The following is a 27,130-nucleotide window of genomic DNA, read 5'->3' as shown; positions in this document are numbered from 1 at the left end:
GAAAGCATCTCACACACTAAGATTACACACATTTAAATATATATATGCACACTCACTTGCATTTGTGCAAATATGCCCCCAACTCATACCTTTCTACACATGCCTACAAACATATATACATAAAGCTTCCATGTGTGCACATATTCTCGAACATTCATGTCTGCTCATTTTAGGCATAAACTCACACCACACACACGGCTCTGAAAGTGGATCTGGACGGTATTCTGAGCCACTTTCCCATGTACACATATGAATGCATACAGACACACACACACTCTCAAGTGGATAGACCCATGCTGCTCATGCTACTCCAATTCACCAGTGCAGGTGCACACACGGAAGTATGCAAGGCTGTGAAGGGGAAAGGACCCCCCACAAGCTTCGATGGCAGCGGAGGTTCACAGTGACCTGGAGTCAGTCAATGAGACAGAGGAACGAGGGCTGGGCCCAAGAACTGTTACTGGCAGCAGCATAGAAAGTGCAAAGGTTCTCGCTATTCCAGAAAAAGATTACACTTCATAAAATCCATGTTTATTCAAAAAATCTCATGGGAAAGTCTGGAAAGCATAATAAATATCTGTACAGTGGCCGCCCGTCTCAAACACAGACAGAAAACGTGGACACAGAGTGAGCTGTAAACGTCACTGCTGAGCGTGTAAATGCAGTGCCAGGCGGGAGCAGGGTGGGCAGGGTGTGCCACCTGCACGGATGAGCCACGCTGGCTTCGCCTTCCACCTTTCCCTGCCACACAGGGCCCAGAGTCCTTTCCCACTCCGGGTGTCTCACAGTCTTGCAGGTGGTGAAGGGTGGCAAAATAAGCCAGAGAGGACGAAGAGTCCTGGCGTTCTTCTCCTGGGTTTGAGAGATCAGTACAACGCAGGGAAAACCCCAAAGGGCATCGTAAGGAAGAACGCCATTTATAAATACTGCCAACGATAGATAGCACAAGATACTATCCTCACTTAAAAAGCCAGGCAATATCCCCCAAATTGGGGCTTCTAGGTAGTTTAAACCACACATTCTGACTGTAGGACAGTGGACGCTCATGGCTTGCCCTCCACTGACTTCAGGGTAGAATGTGACAAGGTCCCCACCCCACGCAGTAGGGGTGTCCATCATGTTCTCATCCCAGATAGGTCAGGAGCTGCCAGTGGGGTGGCCCCAAAGTGACCACTGGGTAGGGGTAGGGGAGGACTGGGATGGAGGTGGGGAATCCCCATGACAAGTTCTGTAGCTTCCAAGACCCACACAGGGGGTGACAGTGGGCTGCGGGGGAGCCTCGGTTGCTTGTGTAGAGAATAGAGGACCTTTCATTGTGCTGGGTAAGGGCTCACTGGGGAGGTGAATGCAAGGGACAGTGGGACTACATGCCATAGCCGTCTGAACAGGGGTTCAGATCATCCCGCCACATGCTCTTTAGGCCGCTCCTACCAAAGATTTCAAGTATCGTGTACTGGGCGAGGGTGGGAAAGTCGAGGTATTTCACTCTCAACATAGCAGGGCTGAGCCAGCATCCTCTACAGATGTGTGACATGCTTCACAGACACGTCAGTGACAGGGTTTGGTGTGAAGGCGAGTGAGGGTAAGGCAGATAACCTGGCATCACCGAGGTGATAGGACCATGTGACCAGTGGGGACACATGATGCTCACCTCCTCAGCAATGCCTTCAGCATTCTCTTGTTCTTTCTCTTTGATAAAACTCATAGATTTGAAGCTGCAAACAAACCCAGACCAAAGGCCGTGGACAGCTCGTCCGTGATGTATGCTGAGAGGCCCTTGGAGGATTCCGGGTCTCCTGCTCATTTCTAAGAGGACAGCATCTGCCACAGACTACCCGCTACTTGTTCCCTCTCAATTTCTATCCGAAATGGAAGGACCCAGACCTCAGAAATTAATAGGGAAGTGATTTCAGCCTTGGACAGAGCATTTTCCATTGAGAAATTATGAGGACTTCCCTCGGGACACCGGGAATATGGCACACAGTCACCAACTGCTCCCACCCTTTATAGTCTATAATTCCCAAACGAAAGTGCAGTGGAATAATTAAAGCTTGTGAAATGAGTTTACACTTTGAGGTCTGAAACATGTTCCACGCATTGCACTGAGGGCGGGTGCTGGGTCCTAGACCTAAGTGAGGTACGGAGGAGCTGTGGCCGCTTGCTGTCTTCCCAGTACAAGCTTATGTGACTAACGGGTGCTTCCTACACCTCCTGGGTGGAAGAGCTGGCCTCAGACTGGCAGTTTCTGAGCCACAGTGGAGTGTCCTCTGACCTGAGCCCACTACGGGGGTATCCTTGGCACCCCCCAGAGAGACTGGAGGACACACAAGCCCCTCTTCCAGGGCCAGGCTGAGTGGGGCCTGCCATGCAGCAAGGGTCTCACTCGCTTACTCTGCAAGAAGAGTGCACAGACAGCCTGCTCCGCGTCACACCTGCTCCCCACACGGACTGCACCCTGAAAACACTATTGGTGAAGTGTGATTTTAAGACAGGTCTACACAACAGAAACAAAATGCAACACAGAACCACGGCTTCTACGAAGTGCGTCACTCCTGTGGACAGCCTGTCCTGGCACCTCTTGCCTCTCTGAGGCCAAAGGGCTCAGGTGTCTCTCCTGTGCTCAGTGGGGCTAAGAAAGAACTGGGGAAGGAAATATAGTTCCACTTCCTCGGTCTCTCTGTGGACTAGGAAACACAGACTGAATCCAGTACCCCCACCTCAGGCAAACACGTGCACAGTTTCCAGCACAAGTGGCAACGGCAGAGCCCCACATGCTCAGTGTCCTCGGGGCCAGAACGCTAGGGAGCGGCAATGCAGTGGGCACTGGCTCTGCCTGGCAGCTTCCTGGGGCTCCCCTCTCAACCGTCATGAATCTGGCTCTCAAACAGACTCAGTCACCCCAACTCTTGGGGTGGGTGCTTCCGTCCTAACAAGTGAGTGACAAGAGTCGAGAGGCTGCCCAGCATCTCGTTTGTGAACCAGAGGATGGCGAGGGACTCTTTGGGTGACTTTGGGCAGAACAGGCATGTAAGTTGGATGCCATCACGCAGCCAGTGGTGACATCAGAACGGCCAGGAGCATCCCGCTCTTCTAGGGCAGCTCTGCGGGCCCCTGGCAGGGACCGTGCACCGACCTTCTTAACGGCAGAGCAGGACAGCGCCGTGAGAGGTTGGCCACTCAGCTGACTTCAGGATGGCAGAAATGCTTTGCACTGAACATAAGCCATGACATGAAAAGACTAAAAGCCCTGAGCGAGCTCAGGCAGGCTCCAGCAGGGTGCTATGAGGTGACAGGTTCATTTGGTTTCACTCAGGAGAAAAGGAGAGCAGGCGGCGGCGAGGTCGGCACAGCAAGGCTCAGACATCCTGGGCAGGACCCTCTCCGGGGCTGCAAAGGAGACAGACAACCAAGGCCAGATCCGTCTTTGTGCTGGAATCATGGTCACTCAAGTGCCCATGAGCAGGACCTGTGTGTGGCGTCCGGGAGCCTGAGAGGACGTTGGGCAGGGAGGCTGAGGCTGGAGGGCAGGCCTGGCCGGCCACTACAACCTGGTGGACGTGAGTCTCTTCATGCCTCTGCGCTGGGCCAAGCTAGACGACAACACAGGCTCCAGCCTTGGCGCCTGTGGGGTCCTGTTCAGAGCAAAGTAGGTGGCTGCCATGGCACCCTGTAAGAGGAGGAGGGGGGTAGGTGAGCATGGTGCCCATCTACTCGTGAATGGGAAGCTGAGCTACAGGGCCTTGAGAGCCTCAGTTTATATCCCGATAAAGCAGGGGAGGCCAGGATTACTGGTGCACTGAGGGTAGCGGGCATCCTGCCGTGCCCACATAATCAGCCCACAAATGGTGGCCACTACCGTGACACCCAGGCCCAGCAGGGGCTTGTGCCTTAGGAGTATTTAAGGCTGGAGTGGAGTTTCTGGGAGGTCATGCCATCATCTTACTGCTGACTGGAAGGCAGATGTGTCTGGGGGCCAGGTAGGTCCCCAGGAGTTTGTGGCCAGCGTTTCTTAGTCTCTGGCACTCTGAAGCAGTCTGCACTAACTTGGCAGCTGGGCTCACCTTGGTGTAGCTCCACCCCGTCAAGACAGACCCAGGACGGACTTCTCGCAGGACTGGGCTGGGACTGTGTGCAGTGCTTAGGAGGGCGGTACTGCCCGGACTGCGGGACTGCGGGGCTGCCCAACACACTGCTAGCATGAGGAGACTTTTACAGACTTCTGGTCCAGAAATGAGGGCTCTGGATTATAGGGCTGTACAACCATGGTACCAAACACAATTTCTGTACGTGTGCTTAAGTGAGACTCGTGTACCTACAGCAGGTGACCTCACGAGCTACAGTCTCTGCTCACCAACGGTGAGGAACTATCCTCAGGGATTGCTCAGGGATTCCCACGCCCACCGCCAGGGTCTGGCCATTAGGTACCTTCACTAGATGGACATCTTGTCTGCTCAGCTGACTTTGGGACAGATACTCTCTGTTCACAATCCATGGGTGTTTCAACACTTGAACTGCTGTGAGGCGTTGCTGCGGGTCCACGTGAAGCATCTTGGACACGACGTCCTGCCAAGGGTTCAGAGGGAAGAGGGATGTGGTGTTGGGCTGGTCAGGGACTGCCCAGGAGAACAGAACTATATATAATTTGGAGGTGATTCTTTGCATTTTGGGTCAAATCTAGGGTTATGAATATGTGATTGTATTTAAAGTGTCAAGGATTACTGACTTAGCAACAGACAGATTTATAGTAAAGGTGTTTCAAACTTTAAACGGCACACATAAGCTGCTGAAATACTAATTTAATAAAAGTGGCTGCCTTCTATAAACTCAAGGGATTCCATGCACTGGAACAAGGCACTCAGAGCCCATCTTTCTCCTTCAGAACTTTTATAGCAACACAGAAGACAGGCTGCTGGCACAGCTTACTGAGGTCAGACTGTAGTGTACTTTTCCGGCACTGGGTGGAGCCTAGCACCTTGCAAACACTAAGGGCTTGTGCACTGACCTACACTCTGAGCCCAACAGTGTACTGTTTTACTACAGGATTTGGTGATCTCCACCGAAGAAGACTGGAGTGGGAGGGATGGGCATGATGGTGACCTGGTGAGAAAAGTGTGCGTGCCAGGCCAGCCCAAACCAGAGACTTTACACCAACACAAATGTGCCGCAGGCATTAGGGTGGTCGTCCGGAACCACCCCTACAGAGGAGGCAATTTGGCCACAGAGGCTCTGAAGTTAACCTGCAGGTCTCTTCTTCCTCAGGGTCCCTAGCTGCCAGTCACTCTGCCAACTTCAGGCTCGCAGCCCTGGTCGCAGCAGCCAGCTCCCTAACCGCGGCTCCTCTGTGGGCTCCCCTAGCTGTTCATGTCTACATCTGCCTGTGTCTGTATCTCCGTCCATGCCCACAGTTCCTACTGGTTCTGCTTCTCTGCAGAACCTTACTACATTAGCAACATGAAGAAGGTCATTTTTTTTAAATAAAAAATTTGAAACACTGTGAATAAGTCTATGACGTCTGTATGGGTGGAAACATACAGGAACGTCCGGCTTCCTCACAAACAGCATGCCTATGGCAGATCCTCCAAGCCCAGGCGGTAACAATACCAGGAAATATACTCACTTTGGCTGCGTCAGATATGGAGTCCCAGTTCCCCCCAGAGAGGGCGTATTTCCCACTGCCGATCCTAGCCAGAATCTCCTCGGGGGTATCATCTGGCCCATTGGCAAAAGGGGTGAACCTGTGGGGGAGCATTGATGGCTATGAGCTCACAGCTCCACCTCAGGGCTTTCTGCCGGGCGAACAATGTCTGCCTCTTTCTACCCCGAGTCTAGGGCTCAGGCTAAGGAATGGTGTGTGCCCTAGTGCCATGGTCAGTGCTGGAAGTCAACAAGACGGGGTCACACTGGCGCCAGGATGGCAGAGAGTCTGCATGGAGATTTGGTATCCATGATGAGAGAGTGGTTCAGTGGCTGGACGCCCGAGATGTGAAGTCTGAGGGACCCAGGTGTCACTCCACCACCAAGTCTTGGCTCTTGGGTAGACTGGTTCTTGAACTTAGAAAAGTCACACCACACAAGTCAGGTATAGTCCTTGTCCGCCACCCCAACATCACACATACAATTCAGACATGCATCAGCACACACCTCCCGAGAAGAGGAACGTGCAACTCTCCTAGCGTTCCTGTCAAGAGAATGGTTCAGGCGGAAGAGGGAACGTGTGTGTGTGTGGGGAGGGGGAGGGGGTCTGTGGAGGGTATTTGTTTGTGGGCTGAGTTTATAAAGATCACACAGCTGACTGTCCTTGTCATTTCCTTATCCTACAGGGTTTGAGTAGTCACCCTAACCCAGACGTGCTGGTGTGTTTACACACAAGCACCAGGAGGGAAGGGTGACGCCTGGGGCCCTCCATTACCCAGCCAGCATGGTTTACAGCAGGATTCCCAAGCTCCAGACATCGCACGCTGCGTCGTAGCCTTGCCGCTTCAGGACCTGGAAGGGCAATGGGCAGGGTCAGAATTGTGCTGGGCAGCTCCAGTTCAGAGTGAATGGGGGCACAGCCAGGGCAGGGCGGGGCCATCTGCTGGGTCAGCCAGTGCTGCCTACCATGTTATAGCATGGCTCCTGCAGAGAAGGGGTGGGGCACAGCCAGGGCGGGGCCATCTGCTGGGTCAGCCAGTGCTGCCTACCATGTTATAGCATGGCTCCTGCAGAGAAGGGGTGGGGCACAGCCAGGGCGGGGCCATCTGCTGGGTCAGCCAGTGCTGCCTACCATGTTATAGCATGGCTCCTGCAGAGAAGGGGTGGGGCACGGCCCTTGCCTGACATGTGGCGTGACGGCAGAAGTCCTGCTTTTCTGTCGACATGTTAGCCACATTGCGGGATGCCATTCAGTGCACGTTCACAGTGCAGGGCAGCCATCCTCCAGAACCCCTTTTCCTAAACTGAAATTCCCCACGGGCCAACCCAGTCGTCTCTGACGACCCCATTCTGTTTTCTGTATGAATCTAAGCTTGCGAGGAACTTCACCCAATGGACGCAGAGTCGTCCCGGAACTCACAACATAGCAGGAATGACCTTGACCTGATCCCCCTTCTGTCTCCACCACTGCAGCACTGTATGTGGCACGATGCCTGGCTTATGCAGTTTGTGTTTCGAGATATGAGGCCCTATCGTAGGCTGGTCTCCTGCCCCTGAGCTCAGGGGCCCTTCCTGTCTCGGCCTGGTAGAGTCCCAGTGGAGACCAGGTGTGTGCCACTGTACCCTATGTCTTAGCTAACGGATACTAAGGGGGAAGAATTCTGATGGTGCCATATGGGGGTGACTGATGGGTATGTTCACACTTGAGCGACAGGGAAGAGCCCAGCCTGATGCTCACGGGTCACTATAGATTGCTGCATTGGCCTGAATGAGGCATTAGAACTCTGTGTTCAGTTTCTTCCCAGGCGAGGGTGAGTTATGTGCCACAGTGCAAGACAGGTATTAAATGCTGAGTAAATTGCAACTCTGAGTCACTGGTTAAATGACCTCCCAAGTCACATAAATACTGACTTTGTTTTTCTCTCCTCGACTATGAAACACGGCTCTCGTATGCACTCTGTCAGGACTAATAACGGCCAAACGCCATCGAAGCTTCAAACCAGCCGTTTCCAAAGGGGTCAAGGCTGCTCACTTGCCTGGATAACCCCTGGATAACCAGATACGGCTGCCTAGTCACTCTTAGACCTCACTCGGCAAAGCGCACAGCAGTGTCTTCCTCGTAGGATTCGGAGCAGACCTGACAGTTCCACTCAGGAGGCCCAACACAGGGCCTGAGCCTCTCCGACTCCATCAGCAAGGCTAGCCCCTGCTGCTATCACTGTGGTTCCACTTTACCATCAACTCACACAACAAGCCAGACTGATGTACCACCACAAATATCAGTGGCAGCAGAAGCCAGTGGAGTTGGCCTCAGGAAGCTAGCAATGGGAACGAGATACCCTTTGGAAATCCTCCGAGGTAAGGGATGGGGAGCAGAGTAGGGAACACATATGTGAGCATTTGGGTGTACACTGTTGTGGGCTCCCATCCCAAGTCGCATGATGCTGACTGGTTGTCATGGAAACACTAGAGCAGGAACCTGGTGCATCAGCACCATATAAGTGTTCCTGATGGAAGATAAGATACACACGGTGACTGAGTGGTTCTGGCCGATCCAGAGCGACCATTTGCTCTTCTCCCTCCACAGCAGGCTCTCCTTCACATCTCTTGAGGACATGGCCAAGTCCATAATACTGCCTCAATGCCCCAAGATCTCTAGTCACTATGGTAACAGGAAACAGGGTGTGCTTCCCTCAGCCTGACTATGCTGTCTTCCCTCGGTTTGGAGGACTCTACCTCAGGCGCCACAAAGTTTGCTGTGTAGCAGGGAGTCATGAGCAATCCGTTCTCTGCTCGCAGCTGCTTGGCAAACCCAAAGTCACAGATGCGGATAGATTCGGGGTTTCCAGACTCGTCCATGTACAGGATGTTACTGGGTTTCAGGTCCCGATGAACAACCTGGAAGGCAGGAAGCAGCAGTCAAGGCAGAGTGGGAGAGAAAAGGAGTGTATGCGGGAGACAAGGGAGAACTGATTCCCAGAGTAGGTTCCCTGGTGAGAGAAAAGTACTGTGCTCTTCTGAGGGGTCGCCCTATCTCTCACCCCTGCTGGTCACTCACGGCCAAGGACCCACAGAGTCCGCCTTCATACAGAAGGACAATATGATGGAATAAAACCCATGCTTTTCCAAGATGCAGGCAGCTCTGGCTACAGGGATGAAAATGTTCCCGTGAGAAAATTGGCCCACAGTGGGATTCTGGGGTATGACAGTGCACGGACCACTTGTCACAGGGACCAAAAGCACAGTGCGCTGCTATCCCAGGCACACACGGTGCACTGCTACCCCAAGCACACACAGTATGCACCCCAGGCACACACTGTGCGCTGCTACCCCAAGCACACACAGTGTGCACCCCAGGCACACACGGTGCGCTGCTACCCCAAGCACACACAGTGTGCACCCCAGGCACACACGGTGCGCTGCTACCCCAGGCACACACGGTGCGCTGCTACCCCAGGCACACACGGTGCGCCGCTACCCCAGGCACACTGACTCTGCAGCAAGGGGAGGGGTTGAGGGCTGCACAGACTGCATTGCACCACTCAAGGCCCAGACTCCAAGCATGTCCCATAGTTACAGTGACAGCTGCCACGGCAGAAGGGCCAGCAATACCACAAAACAAAGCAGCTATTTAGGACACAAAGGGACAGAAGACCCTTGTGCAGATACGCAGTGTGACGCCATGAGGTCTGGAGCTGAGCATCCCAGCTGTCCTCTTCCAGAGCAGTGAGAGGTTCTGCTAAGATCGACGTGATATACTCAGGCAATCGGGGCGGTTCATGGACACTGACGGCAGCCTCCGGGAGACTGAAGACTCCAGATCCCCCCATTAGACAGAAGGATGTCTGTGAACTCTCACATTCAGGGGCGTCTAGAATCTGGCTGTTGGGAAAGCAATGTGTGGAACTCCCGGGTCACGGGGAAGTCACACAAAAAGGATGGGCTGTGAGATCTTGGAAGAACTGTGAAGGCTTGCAAACCTGTGTTTGCAGTTGGCCCAAACCTGCTTTATGGGAATTTCTGAGGAGAGAGGGAAAGAGCAGAGGAGGGGCAGAGGTGAAGGGTGGGGTGGGAGGAAGGATGGAAGGACAGAGGCACAGGGTGAAGGGAAGGAGGGAGGAGGAAAAGACGCAGACAATGTATTAGGCTGGCTGTTCCCTCCTTGAGACAGAGATTGTGGCCTGGAGTTCCGCAGTGTGGCCTTGGTGCAGTTGGCTTTAACCAACCCATGCTTGGTCCTCTAAGACACACAAAGTCCAGGCTTTAGAACTGAGTCCCTGAGGAGCGTGGTGTAGTCTCGGCCGTCGGAGGCTGTGGGAACCCTAGCTGCTACCCTTTCTCTTTAACTTTTCAGATCACAAGTACTGAGAATTCTAAATCTCTCTTTATCAAGGCCAGGGCATCACATTCTCTTTGGTAAAATTGGTTCACACAAATCTGTGACCTTAGTTCCTGTATACTATGTATACAGATGACTTCAGACCCATAACGGGCAGCAGAACACATCACAGAAAATCACATCCCTTGGGTACATTGTTCGGCGCTGAAGGACTTGAGAGGGCACAGGAAGTACTCTGCCCTCCCACTTGCCTTCAGGCAGATACCAGTCTATAAGGATGTCTCCCTGCACCCACAACTCTGTGGCTCCTCTACAGTCTTGCATCTTCCTCCCTGTGGTTGCCAGCTGCCCCGAAGCTGGTCCACTGCCCTGCCCTGAGCCTTGCAACTGGGAGTGCAGGCAGCCCCACCTGGGTCATCCCTTGTTCCCGCAGGCTATGGGCACCCTGGCCCGGGTCTTACCCCTTGAGAATGCAGGTAGTCCATGGTCCTGGCAATGGTGCACAGCACGTCACTGGCCTCGCGCTCTGAGAAGCACCGCTGACGGAGGATGCGGTCCAGCAACTCCCCGCCGCGCATGAGCTCCATCACCAGGTATACATACTTGCCATCATCATAGACCTGGAGGTCAAGGAGAAGCACACGAAATTCAAGGACCTCTATGTCAGCATGGCTGCCGTCTTCAGGCTCCTGGTTCTGTGACGGAGCAAGGGCTCCAAATGGGGTGGAGGACAGAAGCTGGGGGCTATGTCCCTAGAAGTAAAATCAAGATGTTTGGCTGTTGGGAATGGGTGAGCACCCATTCCAGCCACACAAAAATAGCTCTTCTCTGGAGGGAAACAGCTGATACCCTGGGGGATGGGCAAGCTGGGCCACGGGATACACGGGAGCTCGAGAGAAGCGGCTGAGCTGAAATATGTTGTAGAGTCATGCTGCTGGTCTTTGAGGGGCAAGCACACCAAAGGAGGGCAAGTGACAGTAGCAACAGCACTCCACAAGAACGATGCCTCTCAACTGTCACCACGCATGTAATTCCGTGGGTCAAGCCAGCGTGCAGGCCTGGCTCTGCAGGGCTGTGGGGAGGGGACCTGGCTCCAACAAACACACAGCTTTTGCCAATACTAGCTTTAGACTCAACTTAAAATGAAAAAAAAAAAAAGATGCAAACTGGCTATTTTGGGGCCCTGTATATATGAAGACAAACACGTATGTACCCCAGTCACCAAAAGCATGGAGCCCATGTGTGCCTAAGCTTTGAGAACTAGATGAAAACGGGTGACGGAACCAAGTGCTTGTTCTCAGTTCAGTGATAATCATTCAGTCGATGAACTGCCAGAACAAGTTACTAAAATAATTTACCTGACTTTGACCTGTGTAAAAGGTGTGGCGCTAATTCGTTTCTGAGCTTATGAACTCACTGTTCTATTTTGAGGGTGGGAAGATGATGTCATCTCGGCCCTGAGCTGCTCCCCTCAAACAGCAGAGAGGGCCAACTCTGAGTCTGCAGAAGAGCTGGCTTTGGTTTGTGAATCTTCCACGTAAACCAAGAACACACAATCAGAGCACCAGGCTTGGGTCAGAGCTGGCTCCATTTAAGCTTTTGGATGAGAGACACTCACTGCCCATGTTCCCTGGGGTTGAACTCTTACTCCGTGAGCTGCTGTCAAAGGGACACTGAGAGGGTCCCAGCAGGTACAGGCTGTGGGCGTATGTCACGGGAATGACTTTGTACTCCAAGAGGTAAGGGTAAGAAGAGGGAAAACTTGCTCTCCTCTCGAACCCATACCTGCCCATCTGGCTTCATTCATAGGGTAGAGGAGCCTTGCAGACAGTCCCAGTGCGGCTGATTCCTGTGCTAATGTCCCTCATCAGGGAAGGTTCAAAGGAGGCTGTAAACATGTCCCAGCCAGAGTTGAGTGGGACCGGCCACCCTCATGCCACACTGTCAGGCAGGAACTGACTCAGTGACAAAGAACAGCACACACACGTGACACACTCAGGTGTTTCCCATTTTACGCTCGGGCACAGCATGTTGGGGGGAGTGGGGGACTATCCAGGGGTGTACATACACCCGGTTCATTCATGTATACACCCAAATTAGGGGACTTCTGGGTGGGATGTGTCTAAGGCACGTGATCCTGGGCGCACGGAACAAAAGCAATGTGAGAAAACTTGCACCATGCGCATGGTGGTGTTTCTGCGTCCACTGCAGGAAAGAGCTGCTACAGAGGCACTCACATCTTTTAGGGTGATGATGTTGGGGTGCTGGCCATACCGCAGGAGGATCTCGATCTCTTCTGAAGGGTCCCTTTTGCTCTTATCGATGATCTGAAACACACACAGCATGTAGCACTGAGAGCTTCGCTGCTGGCCTTGTTGGACCACTGCAGATGAGGGACTGAGACCCCAGAGAGTCACAGCAGGACCGCCGTCCATACCCGCATGGGACTCAACCAAGCTCACTTAAAATCTCTCAGAAACGTAGACCTAGCCTCTCCTGTCTCAGCTAGCAAAAAGGGTACAATTAAAAAGAGGAAACCGGGTCTATAATTCTAGCTACGAGGGAGCTCGGAGCAGAAAGACTGTAAGTTGTAGGCCTGTCTGGGCAACTTAATGAGATGCTGTCTCAAAGTGAAAAGAGGGATGTAGTTAGGGATACAGCTAGGGATGTAGCTTGGTGACAAAGTACTTGTCTAGCACGTGCAAGGCCCCAGGTTCAATCCCTAATACCACAAGAAAGAAGGGGTCAGCCTTCAGACATGAATCTCAAGATATCAAAAGGCCAGAGGCAGCAGGGCAGGTGTGAGCTTGCCCAGGCGCCAGCAGCCAGCACAGTCTGTGTCTGCCACTGACCTGACACACCCCCTTTCTTTTTTGGGTCCCTCCCCCTACCCAGTATTTTGCACAATGTCTTGGAATAGCAGATAAAACTATTTAACTCTAGATGGGTGGCTTCCCCTTAAGGTGCCACAAATCAAAGCCTGTCTTTGAGATAGGAGTCCCTGTGCTCCATGATGGCTCTGCCACCTCTGGAGGAGCCTGGCCTCCTATGTTTGTGGGGAGCTGATGGAGAGAAAGGACCCACGTGTGTGACTCAGACAGCACTTAGGTTGAGAATGACTCATAAATTCAGAAATGCCCCCTACCCTCAACAGCACTCTATGCCCCTGCATTCTGGCGTCATCCAGTTCCAAAGCCTCTCTGCTTTGACTACATGGGTATCCAACACCCAACATATTCCCTTTGCAATATATTCATGGGCCTGGATGATTTAGTGGTGGATGCATTTTTTCTCAAAGTCATTTCCATGATAAAGTCATCCGCTCCTAACATCAATTTGGTCTCCTCCGAAGGAGCTGAGTGGAATGAACAAGAGGAAGCCTTTTGTTGACCGCCAGGGACACCTGAATTGGAAAAGCGCCACAGGTGCACCGACACTGTCACTTAGTTTAAGAGCAGAAAAGGAATTACATATTTTCTTGAGAATGCATAAATAACCCTAGAAAGGAATAGGAGACTATCAAAAACTTTGACTTCCCAGGGCAGGGAAATGGGTATCGAGGGGATGGAGTTATGACCGGGAGACCCTGAGGTTTCCTTGAGTATAGTTGTTGAATCTGGAATCATGTGAATATTACCTGCTAAAAATTAATGTTAGAATACTGCCACTATCATAAAAACACCTGGGACAAAGCTTGACCCCTTTCCGTGGTATCTGTCTTATTCCTGTGTGTTCTTTGGGTGTAAGTCATGAAACAAATTCTGACGAACAGCCATAAACATGTGTGAACAAATCCTGTTTCTTAAAGACCTTAAGATCTCACTGACACTGAATAACACTTTAAGACTGAAGTGAGAATTAATGTGTATGTTCGACCAGGAGGTGCTGGAGGGCACGCCGGCTAGTCTGTAATAACAGGGCACACACACGAGCATGGTGGACCATGAAAACACACTGAATATCCTTTGTTCGGTGGAACTTGCGAAGCATCTCCATCAAATACCATAAGGAAGTGACGCGTTCCCTCCGGTGGCTGTTGAGAGGTGGAAAAATACACAGGATCCTTCAGTGAGTTTCCTGGTGGGACGGCTTCCTGGGAATGATGTAGCTGGGTTTCCTTGCAACTAGAGCAAGCCCTGTGGACCACATTCTTGGCTCTTCCCTCCAGGTAGTAGAGACAACCACAGTCATAGGCAGGAGGAAGGGGAAGTGTGTGTCTCACTGCTCTGCTTCTCATCAGGAAGAGAGGCGTAGAAGGGTCAGGCAGCGTCCTGCCCAGTGGACAACTGTCTCTGCTGAAGGTGGGTAAGCTCCCCACGGGTGTGATGTGTAGCATGCTGCCTCTCATGCTCCTCAGAGGTGGTAAGCCAAGGCCTGTATATACCTGGAGCAAGTATGCCTGCCATCACGGCTGGTGCAGGAGGAAGGCTCTTCTTGACAGGGAACTCACGTATGCTGGTGGCTGATGCTGCTACACAGGAGTCTTTGTCACTACCAAGGCATTCCCGCCCCCCCCTTCCAGCTTTCCCTTTCTGTGTCTGTACTTGTCCCTCCTTGTACTTCTCAGCTCCCTATCACTGAAGCACCCCTTTCTAGGTGCTGAGCCATGTGCAGGCGAGTTCTGACAGCGGCGGGGTGAGCTCCTGGCCAAGCAGGACGCACCCCCAGGCCCACTTCCTTCCACTTGTTGGAAGGACCCTAGTGTGTTGGAAGCAAGTTAAGCAGAGTGTGTAATTACTTAAAAAAAAAAAAATAACTAAGAGTTTCTCCCGTAAAGTTAAACAAACGACGAAGAGTAAGAACTCCAGTGTTTTCTTGGTAGGAAAAAAAAAATCAAAATTTCTACGCTAATTAGTCCTTCTAAAAACAAGCTCTCCCCAGGCCAGGCATCTGTTTGATTCCACTTCCTTGCTGGTTCACAGTTATGTACACAGAATGGAAGTGAGCACAGGCAGGAACACTGCTGTGCAGAGACGGCAGCCGTGGGTCCAGACTCGGCCTCCCGTGGGCAGTGAGGCCTGTCCTGTCCTGGCTGTGGTGGTCACATCCCCTGCTGGAGTTAAAAACAGGGCGACAGACATCCAAAATCACCATCCAGCGTCTCACAGAGAAGCCAAAGGCACTTTGGGAAAACTGGCTGTGAAGACACGGGAGACTGGGTTGTGAACCTCATCTTTCACCCTGCACATAGATCAGACACCTCAATGATGGCGACAGACCCGGGAGGCCCCACCAGTCCTCGTCAGGGGCGGGGTGGGGCAGGGATTAGCAGCAATGGAGAGCTGTTGTAGGGGGGGATTCAGATTTTTCAAGGTGTGGCCACAGACACAGTGCTCTGGATCAGACAGGATTTTACTCAGTGGTCACAGGCAGAATGGACGTGGAGTAGGGGCGGGTGCTGGGAGGAGGAGAATGTTCCAGAGGGGAAAGGAGGCAACAGCGAGTGGAAATGAGTTAAATAAACAATTAAAATAGCTTTGAGAGAACGGGGTGACACTTAGGAACAACTCTAAAGCACTTCAGCTTTTATTGCGTCCATTTCTTTAGCTGTGTGTGGCTATGCACAGCTCAGGGCACATGTAAGGCCAATGACAGCTTGCTGGAGCTGGCTCCTTCCTTCCACCATGTAGGTCCCGGGAATGGAACTCAGCCCATTGGGCTTGGCAGCAAGGATCTTTCATTTTTATCTGATCCTAACTGCGGGCATTTCGTAAGAACGGGTGTGCTGCCGAGGGGTTTGGTCACGCCTCGTACTGACCAGGTCCACCTGCCACCCCCAGAACTTCAGCCATAGGAGGCGGGGTTGTCAGTAGAGAGGTGCCGTGCCTGGGCTAAGGCTCTGGTTTGAAAGGCAAGGGCATGAGGAAGGGCCGGCTGAAGGGCGTCTGTTAACCTGTCTCAGTTACTCTCCGGTGGCGGCCTCTGGTTCTGGGACCAGAGAGAAAGGATGTGTCAGAGATGGAAAGATGGAATGCAGCAGGCTTCCTGAAGGCGGAGTCAAGGGGGCAGTGTGCTCCCTGCCTTGAGCAGGCTCTAGAGTGCATGTGCACAGGCCTCTCTCTTCTATAGCTCAACCTGCCCCCACCACACGACCAGCTGACGTGAGTTCACAGGCTCTGCTTGCCGGAGCTGCGTGGACACAGAAGTCCATCAACTGTTGGCTCTTCCATCTTTGAACCCAGGAAAGGTTGAGCCCTTAGAGAAGTGGACTTATTGCTGCCCATCTACAAGGAGTTTGTGTGTGCTCCTAGGCTGTATGTGGAAGCTGTCTTGCCAAGCTTTTCCATGGTCCTGCTCCATTCCGTGAGGGTTAATTTAAGCATTTTCCAAACAATAGATTATGACCCACTATAGTCTTAGAAAGGACAAGGGGATCCCTGCATGTCTACCACTTGGTTTATCCAGGGAGTTTCAAGGCTTCAATGACAAACAGGAACTCCTAGCTCTTCTTCTACTGTCAACTAGAGATAAAACTCTTAGTTTTCTTCCTGGGGTGCACAGGTTGGGAAGGGGAGCTGTCACAGATTGTACATGGTCAGACCTCACCAGGATCTTTGAGGACAGAGTCCTAACTCCCAACAAAGCCGATTCCAGATGGAGGCTCTGCGTGAGAGCTGGACGTGGGAAGACCAGAGAGAGCATGCCACTGGCCTCGTCAATGGGACCGAGGTGCAGGGCACAGAAGAACACTAAACAGTAGTGGGCTGTTTCTAGAAGGGCCCTGGGGCTGCCGGGCCAGCCGCACAATGGATGTGTTTCTTAGGCTCTCTGGCAGCACCGCTTGCTTCTAGGAGTGCTGCTGGCCTTGAGATAAACAATCTAAAGAATTTCTGTGAGAAACAACTCACACAAAGAAATACTAAAGAAGCCCACACAAGCCACAAAGCACTCAAAAGTCCTCCGGGGCGAGGCAGAACACAGATCTTCTGTACACCCCAGCCACGCGCAATCAGGACCCGTGACTGTGCCCCAGCAGGGTTGGCTCCGTGACACCTGGTGCTGACCCTGCCATAACTGTGAGCTCCTCTTTCCGCTGTAATCACCTTGAGGACTCCAGGAAGTTTGGACCAATTTGTAAAAAGGCCAGATTCCTGAAATGTTTGGCTGGTGTCTATTTTGCTAAAACCTACTGAATGTTTTCACAGTCTGAGATACCTGGGGCAGACAGCCTGTGAAGACTCACTTTCTCTTGAGAATATGCTTCTGAGAAATGTCCAGTGTCAAGAAAGGATACACAGTGCCCGGGCTCAGTGGACCAAGCAGCCTTTTCAGAGCCTGGAAAACCACTATGGGCAGAAACTGCCCTTGCCTCGTTGGCCAGCTCCACCTCTCCCTAGGCTCTCTCTGAAGAGCTGGGACAGCGTCACATGCCAAGCAGAGCTGGTATGGTTCACGTCACAATGAGGCAGCCTCAGACTTTGTCCCTCCAGTCTGTGTCCGTGTGTCTGTGTGTGGGCGCACGCGCGTGTGCACGCAAGTGTGCGGGGGAGGGGTGTGTGTGCACACGTACCACAGCATAGGTGTGAAGGTTAGAGAACAACCTCAGGATTCAGCCCTTCCCTTCCAACTTGTCTACAGCACAGTGTCTCTCATTGTTCCCCTCTGCATAGGCCAGGCTAGCGGCCCAAGCAATCCTGGGATTCTCCTGTCTCTGCCTCCCATCTCACCGAGGAACTCAATACAGACGTGTGCTACACACCTGGCTTCATGTAGGCTTTGCAGACTTGAAGTCTGCCGCAAGCATTCTACCCACAGAGCCGTCTCTCCAGCCCTATGTCTCATGTGTCGGGGGTGGGTAGCTGAGGTTAGACCGCCTCACGGTCGTGGAGAGAGAACACGCAGTGTGTGAGGCATGGTGTGTGTTTCTGTGTATGTTAGGTGCTGACTTCAGAAGAAGGAAGCTTTAGCTTTTACTAACTAGAAAGCTCTAGAAGTTAGCGTTTTGGATGCTCAGGTCAAAGATTTAATCTACAACAGTTCGGGAGGTGAAGATGACTACCCGGAGCTCGACAAACTGGATTCCGGTGTCACTCTGCACGACCCGCAGGTTTTGGTGGCTGGGGAAAAGCATTAGCTGCCCCCTTTATTCTCCATTCCTATTTATTTCTTTGATTATTTTTTCGCAGCTGTATCTTTTTTCCTTCCTCCCTCCCCCACTTTCCTTCCTTTGATAAATGCTATGCCTGTTTGCCCACTTCTGTCTCCTAGATCCTGTGTGCTTAGGGCTATTTTTTCTTGGCATGCTATACTTAGTTACTAAAGATGACTGGTTCCATGTTGGACATAACTGAAATATTTATCATTTGAAAAGACTTTTTCTTTTTGTTTTTTGAGATAGGGTCCTGCTACGTAGCCCAGGCTCATCGGGACCACTCAGTTCCCCTGCCTCAGTTTCCTGAGGGCTTTAGTTACAGCTGTGTTACCATGCCCAGCTTGCAAAATAAGTTTTAACTCATATCAAAATAAACTGAAGTCTCCCACACTGATCTCAGAAACCATGGCTGGGCAGAGCCTGCTCAGTGCCCGCGTTCCAGCTGGCGGCACTGCTCGGCGAGGCCAGGGCTCCTTGCCTTACCTTCACAGCATACTCCGTGTCAGTGGCTTTGTGAACACAGCGCTTGCACACCGAGTAGGAGCCCACCCCGATGTCCTCCTTGATCTCGTAGCCATCGGTGAAGTGGATATTGTTCCCGTGTAATTGCTGCAGAGGCCAAGACAGGGTGGTTAGCAGCTCTTCATCAGGTGCGTGGGCAGCAGACACACGGATCTAGGGCACCCTGGGAACTTGGGAGCTCGAGGAAATGAAGAGTTCCTTGCCCAAGGTCACAGAGCTATGCATAGATGGTTCTAGAACTCCTGTGGCCACTGGCTTTTAACATTCAGACACCTGGATGTTATGGGTCTACTGAGCACTTGTTTCCCCCAGAGACCTATGGTGGTGAGACTCTGTGGAGCCGGGGCAGACACACTTGTATGTGGCTACGTTGCCATTTCCAGGGTGAGTGTTCAGATGAAAGCACCAAGCCCAAATGTTTAAACCAGAAGTCAGCTCTGGCCCCCCCGCGCACAGCCCCCGCCTGCTCACCACTGAGAACAAGTGCCCCACTGAGCACAGCCACCAGGGAGACAGATGTCAGGGAATCAATTCAATGCTATCTGATTCCACTGAATGGAGACATCGAGCACTCAAGTGAGTTTACTGCAAATCCTTCAGAGTTCTCGGAGTTCTAGCTATATTCATACAATACAGAAGTCTAAACGGCATCCCCAGTGCCCCCCCCGACAACATGGCACCCACAGCTGATACAGAGAAGACAGGGGCACAGACATCCATGGGGATCCTCTCCTCAGATTTAATTTTCCCTTTTAGAAATGAATGTGTAACTGTTCAAACCACCAGGAAGATCACTATAGCAACACTCAGTGACATTTAGGGGCAGGGGGATGTCTGCCTTTGACCCGCTGTTGGCACCCAACACTGAGGTAATAAAAATCCTCAGGGTCTCCAAGGCCAGGCACTGGGGCCCTGAACTGAGCTCCTGAGGTAAGCAAACTTACCTGCACAATGGGGTGAATGGGGGCCTTGGGCATGTCTTGCTGTGAGGGCTCCTGGACCAGGCTGGAGGCCACGAAGCTGAATCCTCTGAACAGGTGATGGGCGTTTGCACTTGGGGGGACACCAGGAGAGTCTGTGGATGAGCAGTGCAGGGTTCACACCTCATGAGAGCCAGGGAAAGACCATGATGTGTACATGTGTGTAGTGACTACACATGCAGCATGTGTGCTGGCGAGGGTACATATGAGTAGAGAGGCAGAAACACACGAAACTACTTCAGGTGCTGCCAAGAGTCTGATCCGGCAAACACGCATCACGTGGAAGTTTTCAGATAATCATTGATCACGTGTTTTTAGGTTACTGACTTTGGAAGTTACTGGATATTCTTCAACAGAACCCAACACCCCTCCCTACTACAGAACAAAGCAAAATGCTGCCAGAAACTCTAGGGGGAGAGGCCAGAAAGCAGGGCTGCCATGAGTTCAGCACCTCCTTTCTGGGCTAAGCAGGTGCTGTATGCCTAAAGACAATCAGAGAAAAGCCAAGAATTTCCCCAGTTCCACATTCACCTACAGCCCAGACTTCTGCCTAAGGCCCAGCACACAGCCAGACAGCCCCTTCCACACCTGCACAGCATGTGCCAAGGCTGCCCTGCTCCGTGCCTCCAGTCCCTGCTGCCCACGGTCCAGCAGAAGAGTGTTGACTTTTCTAAGTCCATGAGGGCTGTTCCAAAGCAGGACTGCTATGCTATGGTTCCCCTCCAGGTCTGGCTGGTGGGGGAGGGGATTAGTGACAGACAGGAAGGGGCAGAGGAAGCCATCTTATGGGCACCATGTCTGGAGATGCTCAGGCTGGGATGAGTGGGCGCATGCTTATTAAATGGGATAACACGAAAGCTGAGGGTGCCATAAAAGCACAAGTAGCCTGAACATCTAGATTTGGCCAAAGGACAGCGATCTCAGGGCTGAAGGAGGGAACTCGAATTGGCATGGATTCTTGGAAGAGGAGGGAGGGGCAATGGCCCCTGCACTCTCAAAGTCACACGTCCTCCGGAGAGCCAGCCTGAGCCTTGGATTTAGTCCTCAGAATTACTGACAAAAGTACAAGTGTAGAAAATGTCCTTAGCATTATTAATGACAGCAAAAAATCACAGCCAGCCTACATGCCAGTGTTAAGGACATCGCAACTATAGTGACATTTCATTTGTATTTTAATAAATAAAGCTTGCCTGAGCATCAGAAAAGTAAAACAACCACATTGGCCAGCCTTACAGACCAGGTCTCAATAACACACACCTTTAATCCCAATAGCCACACTAACTTGCCACAGAAACCAGGCGGTAGTGGTACACACCTTTAGTCCCAGCACTAGAGAGGATTATAAAACGGGAGGAGGCAGCTCTCAGTCTCAGTCTCATTCTGAGATTCCTGAAGCCAAGATCGCCATTTTTGGATTAAGGTCAAGGTAAGAGCCAGTGGCTGGCTGTTTTGCTTTTCAGATCTTCATTCAGGTTGAACTCCATTTCAGTCTGTGAGCTTTTATTAATCGTGTTTCACACAACCACAATTAGTAACAGTCTCTTTACATAATGCTTTACTGCTGGATAGTGTGTGTGTGTGTGTGTGTGTGTGTGTGTGTGTGTGTGTGTGAGCGCGCGCGCGCGTGTCAGAGAACAACTTTCAGGAGTCTTTCTTTCTCTCCTCCCACCTTGCCTGTCTTGTTCCTGCCATGCTGCATACTCTAGGCTATCTGGCTGCCATGGTCTGCATGTGAAATGTCTCCCATAGGCTCACGTGTTTGAACACTTGGTCCTTAGCTGGTCTGTTTGGAAAAGCCATGGAACTCTGGGAGATGGAGTCTATTGGAGGAAGTCCGTCACTGGAGGCGGGCTTTGAGGTTTGTAGCCAGACCCTATTTCCTGCTCTCTCACCTTCCAGACTGCTGATGCAACGCAACAGGCTGGCCTCCTGTTCTCCCCACACCTTTCAAGCCATGATGGGCTGTAACCCTCTGAGACTGTGAGCCAAATAAACCCTTTCTCTCTTAGCTTACTCTTATAGGGGTGATTTAGCTCAGCAATAAGTGTCAATAAGGCACTGGCCCAGGAGCCTCTGGGTAATTCTCTGATTCCCACAGGAGTGCGGGGATTACAGATGCCAGCCCCCACTTTCAGTTATTTGTGGGTATCCAGGGATCAAACTTATGTTATCAGGATTTTTACCCTCTGAGCCAGCCCACTGGTCTATTTGTAAGTATTAAGGATCTGAATTCAGTTTGTATTTTAGCTGGCCCCATCCCTTAGGTGACCGACTATGACAACCAGACACAGTTAGGGACAAACACAAAAGTGTAATCCTAACAGTTTGAAAGCAAAGACAAAGATGTCAAACACCAGTCAAGTGTGGTGGTATTCTCCTGTCGGAATGGGCAGACCTGGGAGGCTGAGCCAACCTGGGCTACACGGCAAGACCCGACTCAGGAAAACAACAGAAACAACAACAACAACTAAAATTTAAAAGAAAAAGACGGAAGAGAGAGAAAAGACAGAAAAAGGATGTTGCCAAATAACGAGAACTTGCCCACTGTAAATGAAGATTCAGCTGTGTAAACATCAAATATATTTATATATAAGTAAATAGAATATGTAATCTATAACAAATTCTGTAATATATCAGGATATATAAATAAATAACATAAATAACACATTAACTAATAATATTTATAATAGATACCTTAGTTTTTTCTTGTATGATAATTTAAAAATTAATGTATATACTACATTAAATATCATATGTACATATATACATACTTACACTATATCTATATATCTGTCTGTCTGTCTATCTATCTATCTGTCTGTCTGTCTATCTATCTATCTATGAGAATGAACAGATGAACAAGTGTATATTTACACATTCTGGAAACATTTACCCTGGGGAGACAGAGTGCCCTTTCCTTCCCTTCCAGTCCTTTACTTTGACATAGAAACAATGGTGGGGAGGGGTGTGGGGAGGAAGAAGCTCCTGTCCAGGAATGTATTTTTTGTTCCTTCATATTCTGCTTTGGGTACAGGTTTATGAGGGCAGCTGCTTCACAGCCCAGGGGCAAGGCCAGTGAGGAGGGGGGCTCTGATCCCAGACAGGGCCTGGCTGTAGTTAGGTGGAAATAGCCCCCACCGTGTGCTTTCCTGGGGCAGAGATGCCAGCCCACCAGAAGAGACAGGAAGCTTCCTGGATGCTCCTGGACAGAAAGGGAACAGACCTGAGACTCACTGCCTTGCACGAGCTCAGTCTCCCACACAGACAGACACTCGTGTGACCCTGAATTAATGTGACCGAGGTGACTGCTTGGAAATGAATTCCTAATCTGCTAGACTGGGGACACTTAATTACAAGGCAAGGCATGGCAGGACTGTTTTTAGAACATGAAGTTATGCGCAGCGAGACACCCAATGGCAGAGTGAAGTTTAATGTAGACGGCTGCTTCCCTCAGCCTAGCCCTAGGGATGGATGGGCTTCTGTTGTGTCAGGAGCTTTGGTTGTCTTCCTTTACCCAGCACGCTTCTGGCTATGAGGTCTATTTTCTTGCCTTCTCTTAACAGTGAGAGACTGGACCAGGGAAAAGGTTTAACGATGGGTATGTCAGTCTCAGGGACTCGGGGGGTTAGGAGTTTGCTGAGCCTGGCAGTGCTGAGCGATAGACGGGGGTCTGTGCACAGCACACTGGGTGTGTGTGTCTGAGAGATAGACGGGGGTCTGTGCACAGCACACTGGGTGTGTGTGTCTGAGCATGTATGTAGGGAACACGTCACGTGAACTTGAACTGATGCATTTTTAGTCGTGAAAAAAATGCAGCCAGAGTCAGCAATGTTTTCCGGGCAGTAAAGACGCATACATCTCTCTGCATAGAGCCAAGAAGTCAGCGGAGATGCAAGGATGTCCGGCCTGCTGGAGTGCAGAGGTCTTTGGAAGAGGCCGGAGGAACTGACATTTCATGTGTGAGGCAGGAGAGTAAAAGGCAGGTAGCAGGCACAGAATTCAGAATGCTTTATACTCAGTTGAGAGGTACTGAGTGCCTCCTAGTTCATACAGAAGAGCGAAATTACAAGGGGAGCTAAAAGTCAACTTGTAAAAGCACCAATGAGCTCCTGGCCAGGGGGAAAGATTTTCAGTCCTTAGATTGACATGCTCCACCAAGCAGCTGACTTCTGATCAGGAAACCTAAGGTCGCTTGCGGCTTCATGTTAACCAAGACGGAAAGTCTACCGCATGAACACCCTCAGTTTCTAGATGGTGTCAGAATCACTCCACTGCTCTTTCTTTAACTTAAAGGTCTACTCAGCTTCCCTGCTGGGAAAATCAGGGTGACTTCTCTGCATCTTCAGCACTTCCATTACTGTCTCCCCCAAAGGCAAACTGCTTGACAGGGTCTATTAACTCAGTATCTGAATAAACCACAATACTAGGGCATGATATAAGCCAGTTCTAGACACAGGATTGTATGCTCCATGTCTGATGGGTTTTCCTTGGGCTAATATTAAGATAAAACATCTTTTTCTATGCACAAAAGGCTTACAAGGTTTACTTAAGGCAACAACAACCAACTAGGTTGGAGTTTGAATTCCCCATGGAATTCCAAGAGCACACGTGATCCTCAGGAAGACCCTGCACTGGCCCCTTTGCACTCAGCAGTGCAGCTTAGCTTGCTTGGAGCATTTTAAACATGCAGGTTTCCATGGCAGACTCGTAACTAATGCTACCCTTCCCAGTGAGGACCCTGCCATCCCCGAGGTCTGGGTGGAGTCTGCTCTGGCTCACAGTCACAACAAACTGCTTTTGTGTTCCTTCATCTTGGGGTTAGATGCAGGATTGGCGAGCCACTCAGGTGGCCTCCAGGCTCTGACCTCCTGAACTCAGCACCTGGATAGGGATGCTCCTCTGTGCACGGGCTCATGACAATGGGACTGACTGCTCCATGGCATGACCATGCTCAAGGACAATTCTTCCTCAGTGGTGCTGGTCTCCACCAGTCTTCTCTAGGCAGGGGCGGCCTAGAGGTCAGAGGGAGCCATCTGTGCGCTGTCTGGGGTTGAATGTCCAGAATCAACGCACACACTGCCCTGGCTCTTCATGCCATTTCGCTCAAAGAGTAGCTATCCCAGACCCACATGAAGTGCCCATGCAGTCCCAAAGGCCAGTCCATCATCATCCAGAGGAGGGCATGTCCATCTCCCTGCCTAGCAGAGCCTGTACCCAGGGAGAACAGGGTGGGGTTTCTATTCCATTTCTCCCAACTTGAAACTCATGGTTGACAATCTTGTTTTGTGGTTAGTTCCCAATAACCACACCATTTCCTATTTGTAAGTAGTGGGAAATCCCAAAGAATCCATGCACAGACCCCAGCAGCTCCACAATAGCTGGCTGAACTCGCTCCCGAGTCGACAGGGGCTGAGGGTCTGTTCTGCTCATTACCACTGCAGTGGCTCCCGCTGCCCTGCCCACAGGCAGCTGTGTTTGCAGACAGGGTCCTCACGGGAGAAGTCAGGGAGTGGTCCCTACTCCCACAGGACTGGTGTAACACAGCATTACCCAGGTTTCCCCAGTCACAGAGGAAAGGCCGTGAGAGGACACGGGAGGTGGCCAACCATAGAGAGTCCTAGCCAGGCACAGACCCTGCCAGCACCTAACCTTGAACCCAGTCTCCCTGACTGTGACACAACACACACCTCTTGCTAAGCCACCAGCCTTCCAGTGCTGCCCCATCACGGTGGTCTCAGGCAATCATGGAAAGCAGAGCCACAGACCCCAGAGATCTCAAACACCATGAAGCTAAATTTCTGTGCTGGGATCTAGTTGCACTGTATCCATCAAACAGGGCCCAGCGTTCACAGAAATAACATTTAGTTCCTAAGCCCACAGCCCTAAAGATAGCCACTTTCTCCCACAGATCACTGAAGTGAGCCACCTGCTACTTTTCTGTGTCTTGCTTGTGTGTCCCTGGGAGGATTGTCACGCCTACCATCTCACAGCCAGAGAGGGGTTCACAGAACCCTGAATGGTTGTGTGTGTCTGTCACAAGAGGAATAGTGCGAATTGGTTCTGCTGATGACCCCTTAGTGCCAAGCAGAAGTCAGGAAGGCCACATGGGTCTAAAAGTTACTCCCTAAGGGAGTGACCTCCACTCTCTGGAGTCAGATCGGAACAGACCAACTGGGAGGAACCGGTACATACCTGTGGGTGTTCTTGCAGTAAACTCGGGGTCAAAGTGGAAGGTGTCCTCAGGTCTGCCCACTGCCGGCTTGAAGGGTGGCTTGATCTCCTTGCGGTACAGCTTCTGCAGGAAGAGAGGGACAGATACTGAGAACAGGCAATGGAAAGCAGAGATCAGAGGCCAGAAGCAGCTCTCACGCTTTCCAAGATGAGGCGCATGTAGATTGTATGTGCCATCTCTATAACTATAAACACTATATCTCACTGTGCGTGTTCCACAGAAGACCATGTATGCAATACAGATTTACATGTTAGATGTGAGTTACAAAAGGTATAGTTTGAGGTTTAGAGGTTTGAGATCTGTTGAACATCCTTCTATTTAGTGCCATAGTTTTCTAACTTATTTTTGGTTATAGGATTTTTATCTCCAAGAAGGCATTATGGGTTGCCCAGACACACCGAGCACTGTGGCTGTGGAATCGCCACCTTAGAGCCTACTTCAGCAATCTGGGGACTCTGAAAACCGAGGCCCAGAAAAAAACCTTTGCTTGTGTAGCTCTTCCCACTGTCACGGCCATCAGGAAAACACACAGAAGTCCAGGACTGTCCACGGGTCCTTCCAGGACTGTCAGTGGGTCCTTCCAGGCAGACCTGCTGCTGAAACCTGCTTTCCAAACCCAAAGTGTGCTCTTTAATCCTCTGTGGAGACGATGTTGGATGAGGCCATTGAAAGACAGTGCACACATCTTTGAGATTGGGCAAGGCACCTGTGATGGGCATTGTGGATGGTGATGAGTCAAGGGTACCAAGAGGCAGAGATGGGAAAGAAGGGAGGGGAAGGAAGAAGCAGGCAGCATGGGGAGAGCTGAGATTCTAGAACAATTCATGCCCATTCCGAGGGAAGGGGAAGAAGATGGGACCGCATGGTCCAACTCATCGTTTTCAATCATTTCATTTGTCCCTCCATGTTCAGATGACATCAGCTCGGCACTGACACTGAGACAGATCTCGCATCGCACAAGTGCTGAGGATGCTGGGCAGGCACACCAGGGTCACACACACCTCACAAGTGCTGAGGAGGCTGGGCAGGTCCATCATGATCACACACATCTCACAAGTGCTGAGGATGCTGGGCAGGCACACCAGGGTCACACACACCTCACAAGTGCAGAGGATGCTGGGCAGGCACACCAGGGTCACACACACCTCACAAGTGCTGAGGAGGCTGGGCAGGTCCATCAGGATCACACACACCTCACAAGTGCGGAGAATGCTGGGCAGGCATACCAGGGTCACACACACCTCACAAATGAGGAGGATGCTGGGCAGGCACACCGGGGTCACACACACCTCACAAGTGCGGAGGATGCTGGGCAGATCCATCAGGGTCAC

General features: G+C 51.4%; 1 protein-coding gene across 2 annotated transcripts in view; it reads right to left on the bottom strand.

The window, feature by feature from the left end:
- Positions 1-499: 499 nt before the first annotated feature.
- The window catches only part of Rps6ka2 (ribosomal protein S6 kinase A2), a 264,079-nt gene continuing 237,448 nt past the window's right edge, over positions 500-27,130 (bottom strand). The window contains exons 15-24 of one of the 2 annotated variants that reach the window (XR_007590671.1): positions 25,760-25,862; positions 19,532-19,662; positions 18,549-18,674; positions 12,211-12,300; positions 10,435-10,593; positions 8,371-8,532; positions 6,410-6,486; positions 5,618-5,735; positions 4,426-4,563; positions 500-3,667 (exon numbers count right to left, since the gene is read on the bottom strand). Coding sequence is in view for 1 of the 2 variants with exons in the window: in XM_050135881.1 (XP_049991838.1) it covers positions 6,424-6,486; positions 8,371-8,532; positions 10,435-10,593; positions 12,211-12,300; positions 18,549-18,674; positions 19,532-19,662; positions 25,760-25,862 (834 nt within the window). In the remaining variant the exon portion in view is untranslated. The other variant, XM_050135881.1, reaches the window with a different exon arrangement.

This window comes from Alexandromys fortis, unplaced genomic scaffold (assembly GCF_014885135.2).
Source record: "Alexandromys fortis isolate MF-2015 unplaced genomic scaffold, M_Fortis_MF-2015_v1.1 scaffold_23, whole genome shotgun sequence".
Lineage (NCBI taxonomy): Eukaryota > Metazoa > Chordata > Mammalia > Rodentia > Cricetidae > Alexandromys > Alexandromys fortis.
Note: the sequence above shows the minus strand (reverse complement) of the source record. Positions and strands in the feature narration are given on the sequence as shown.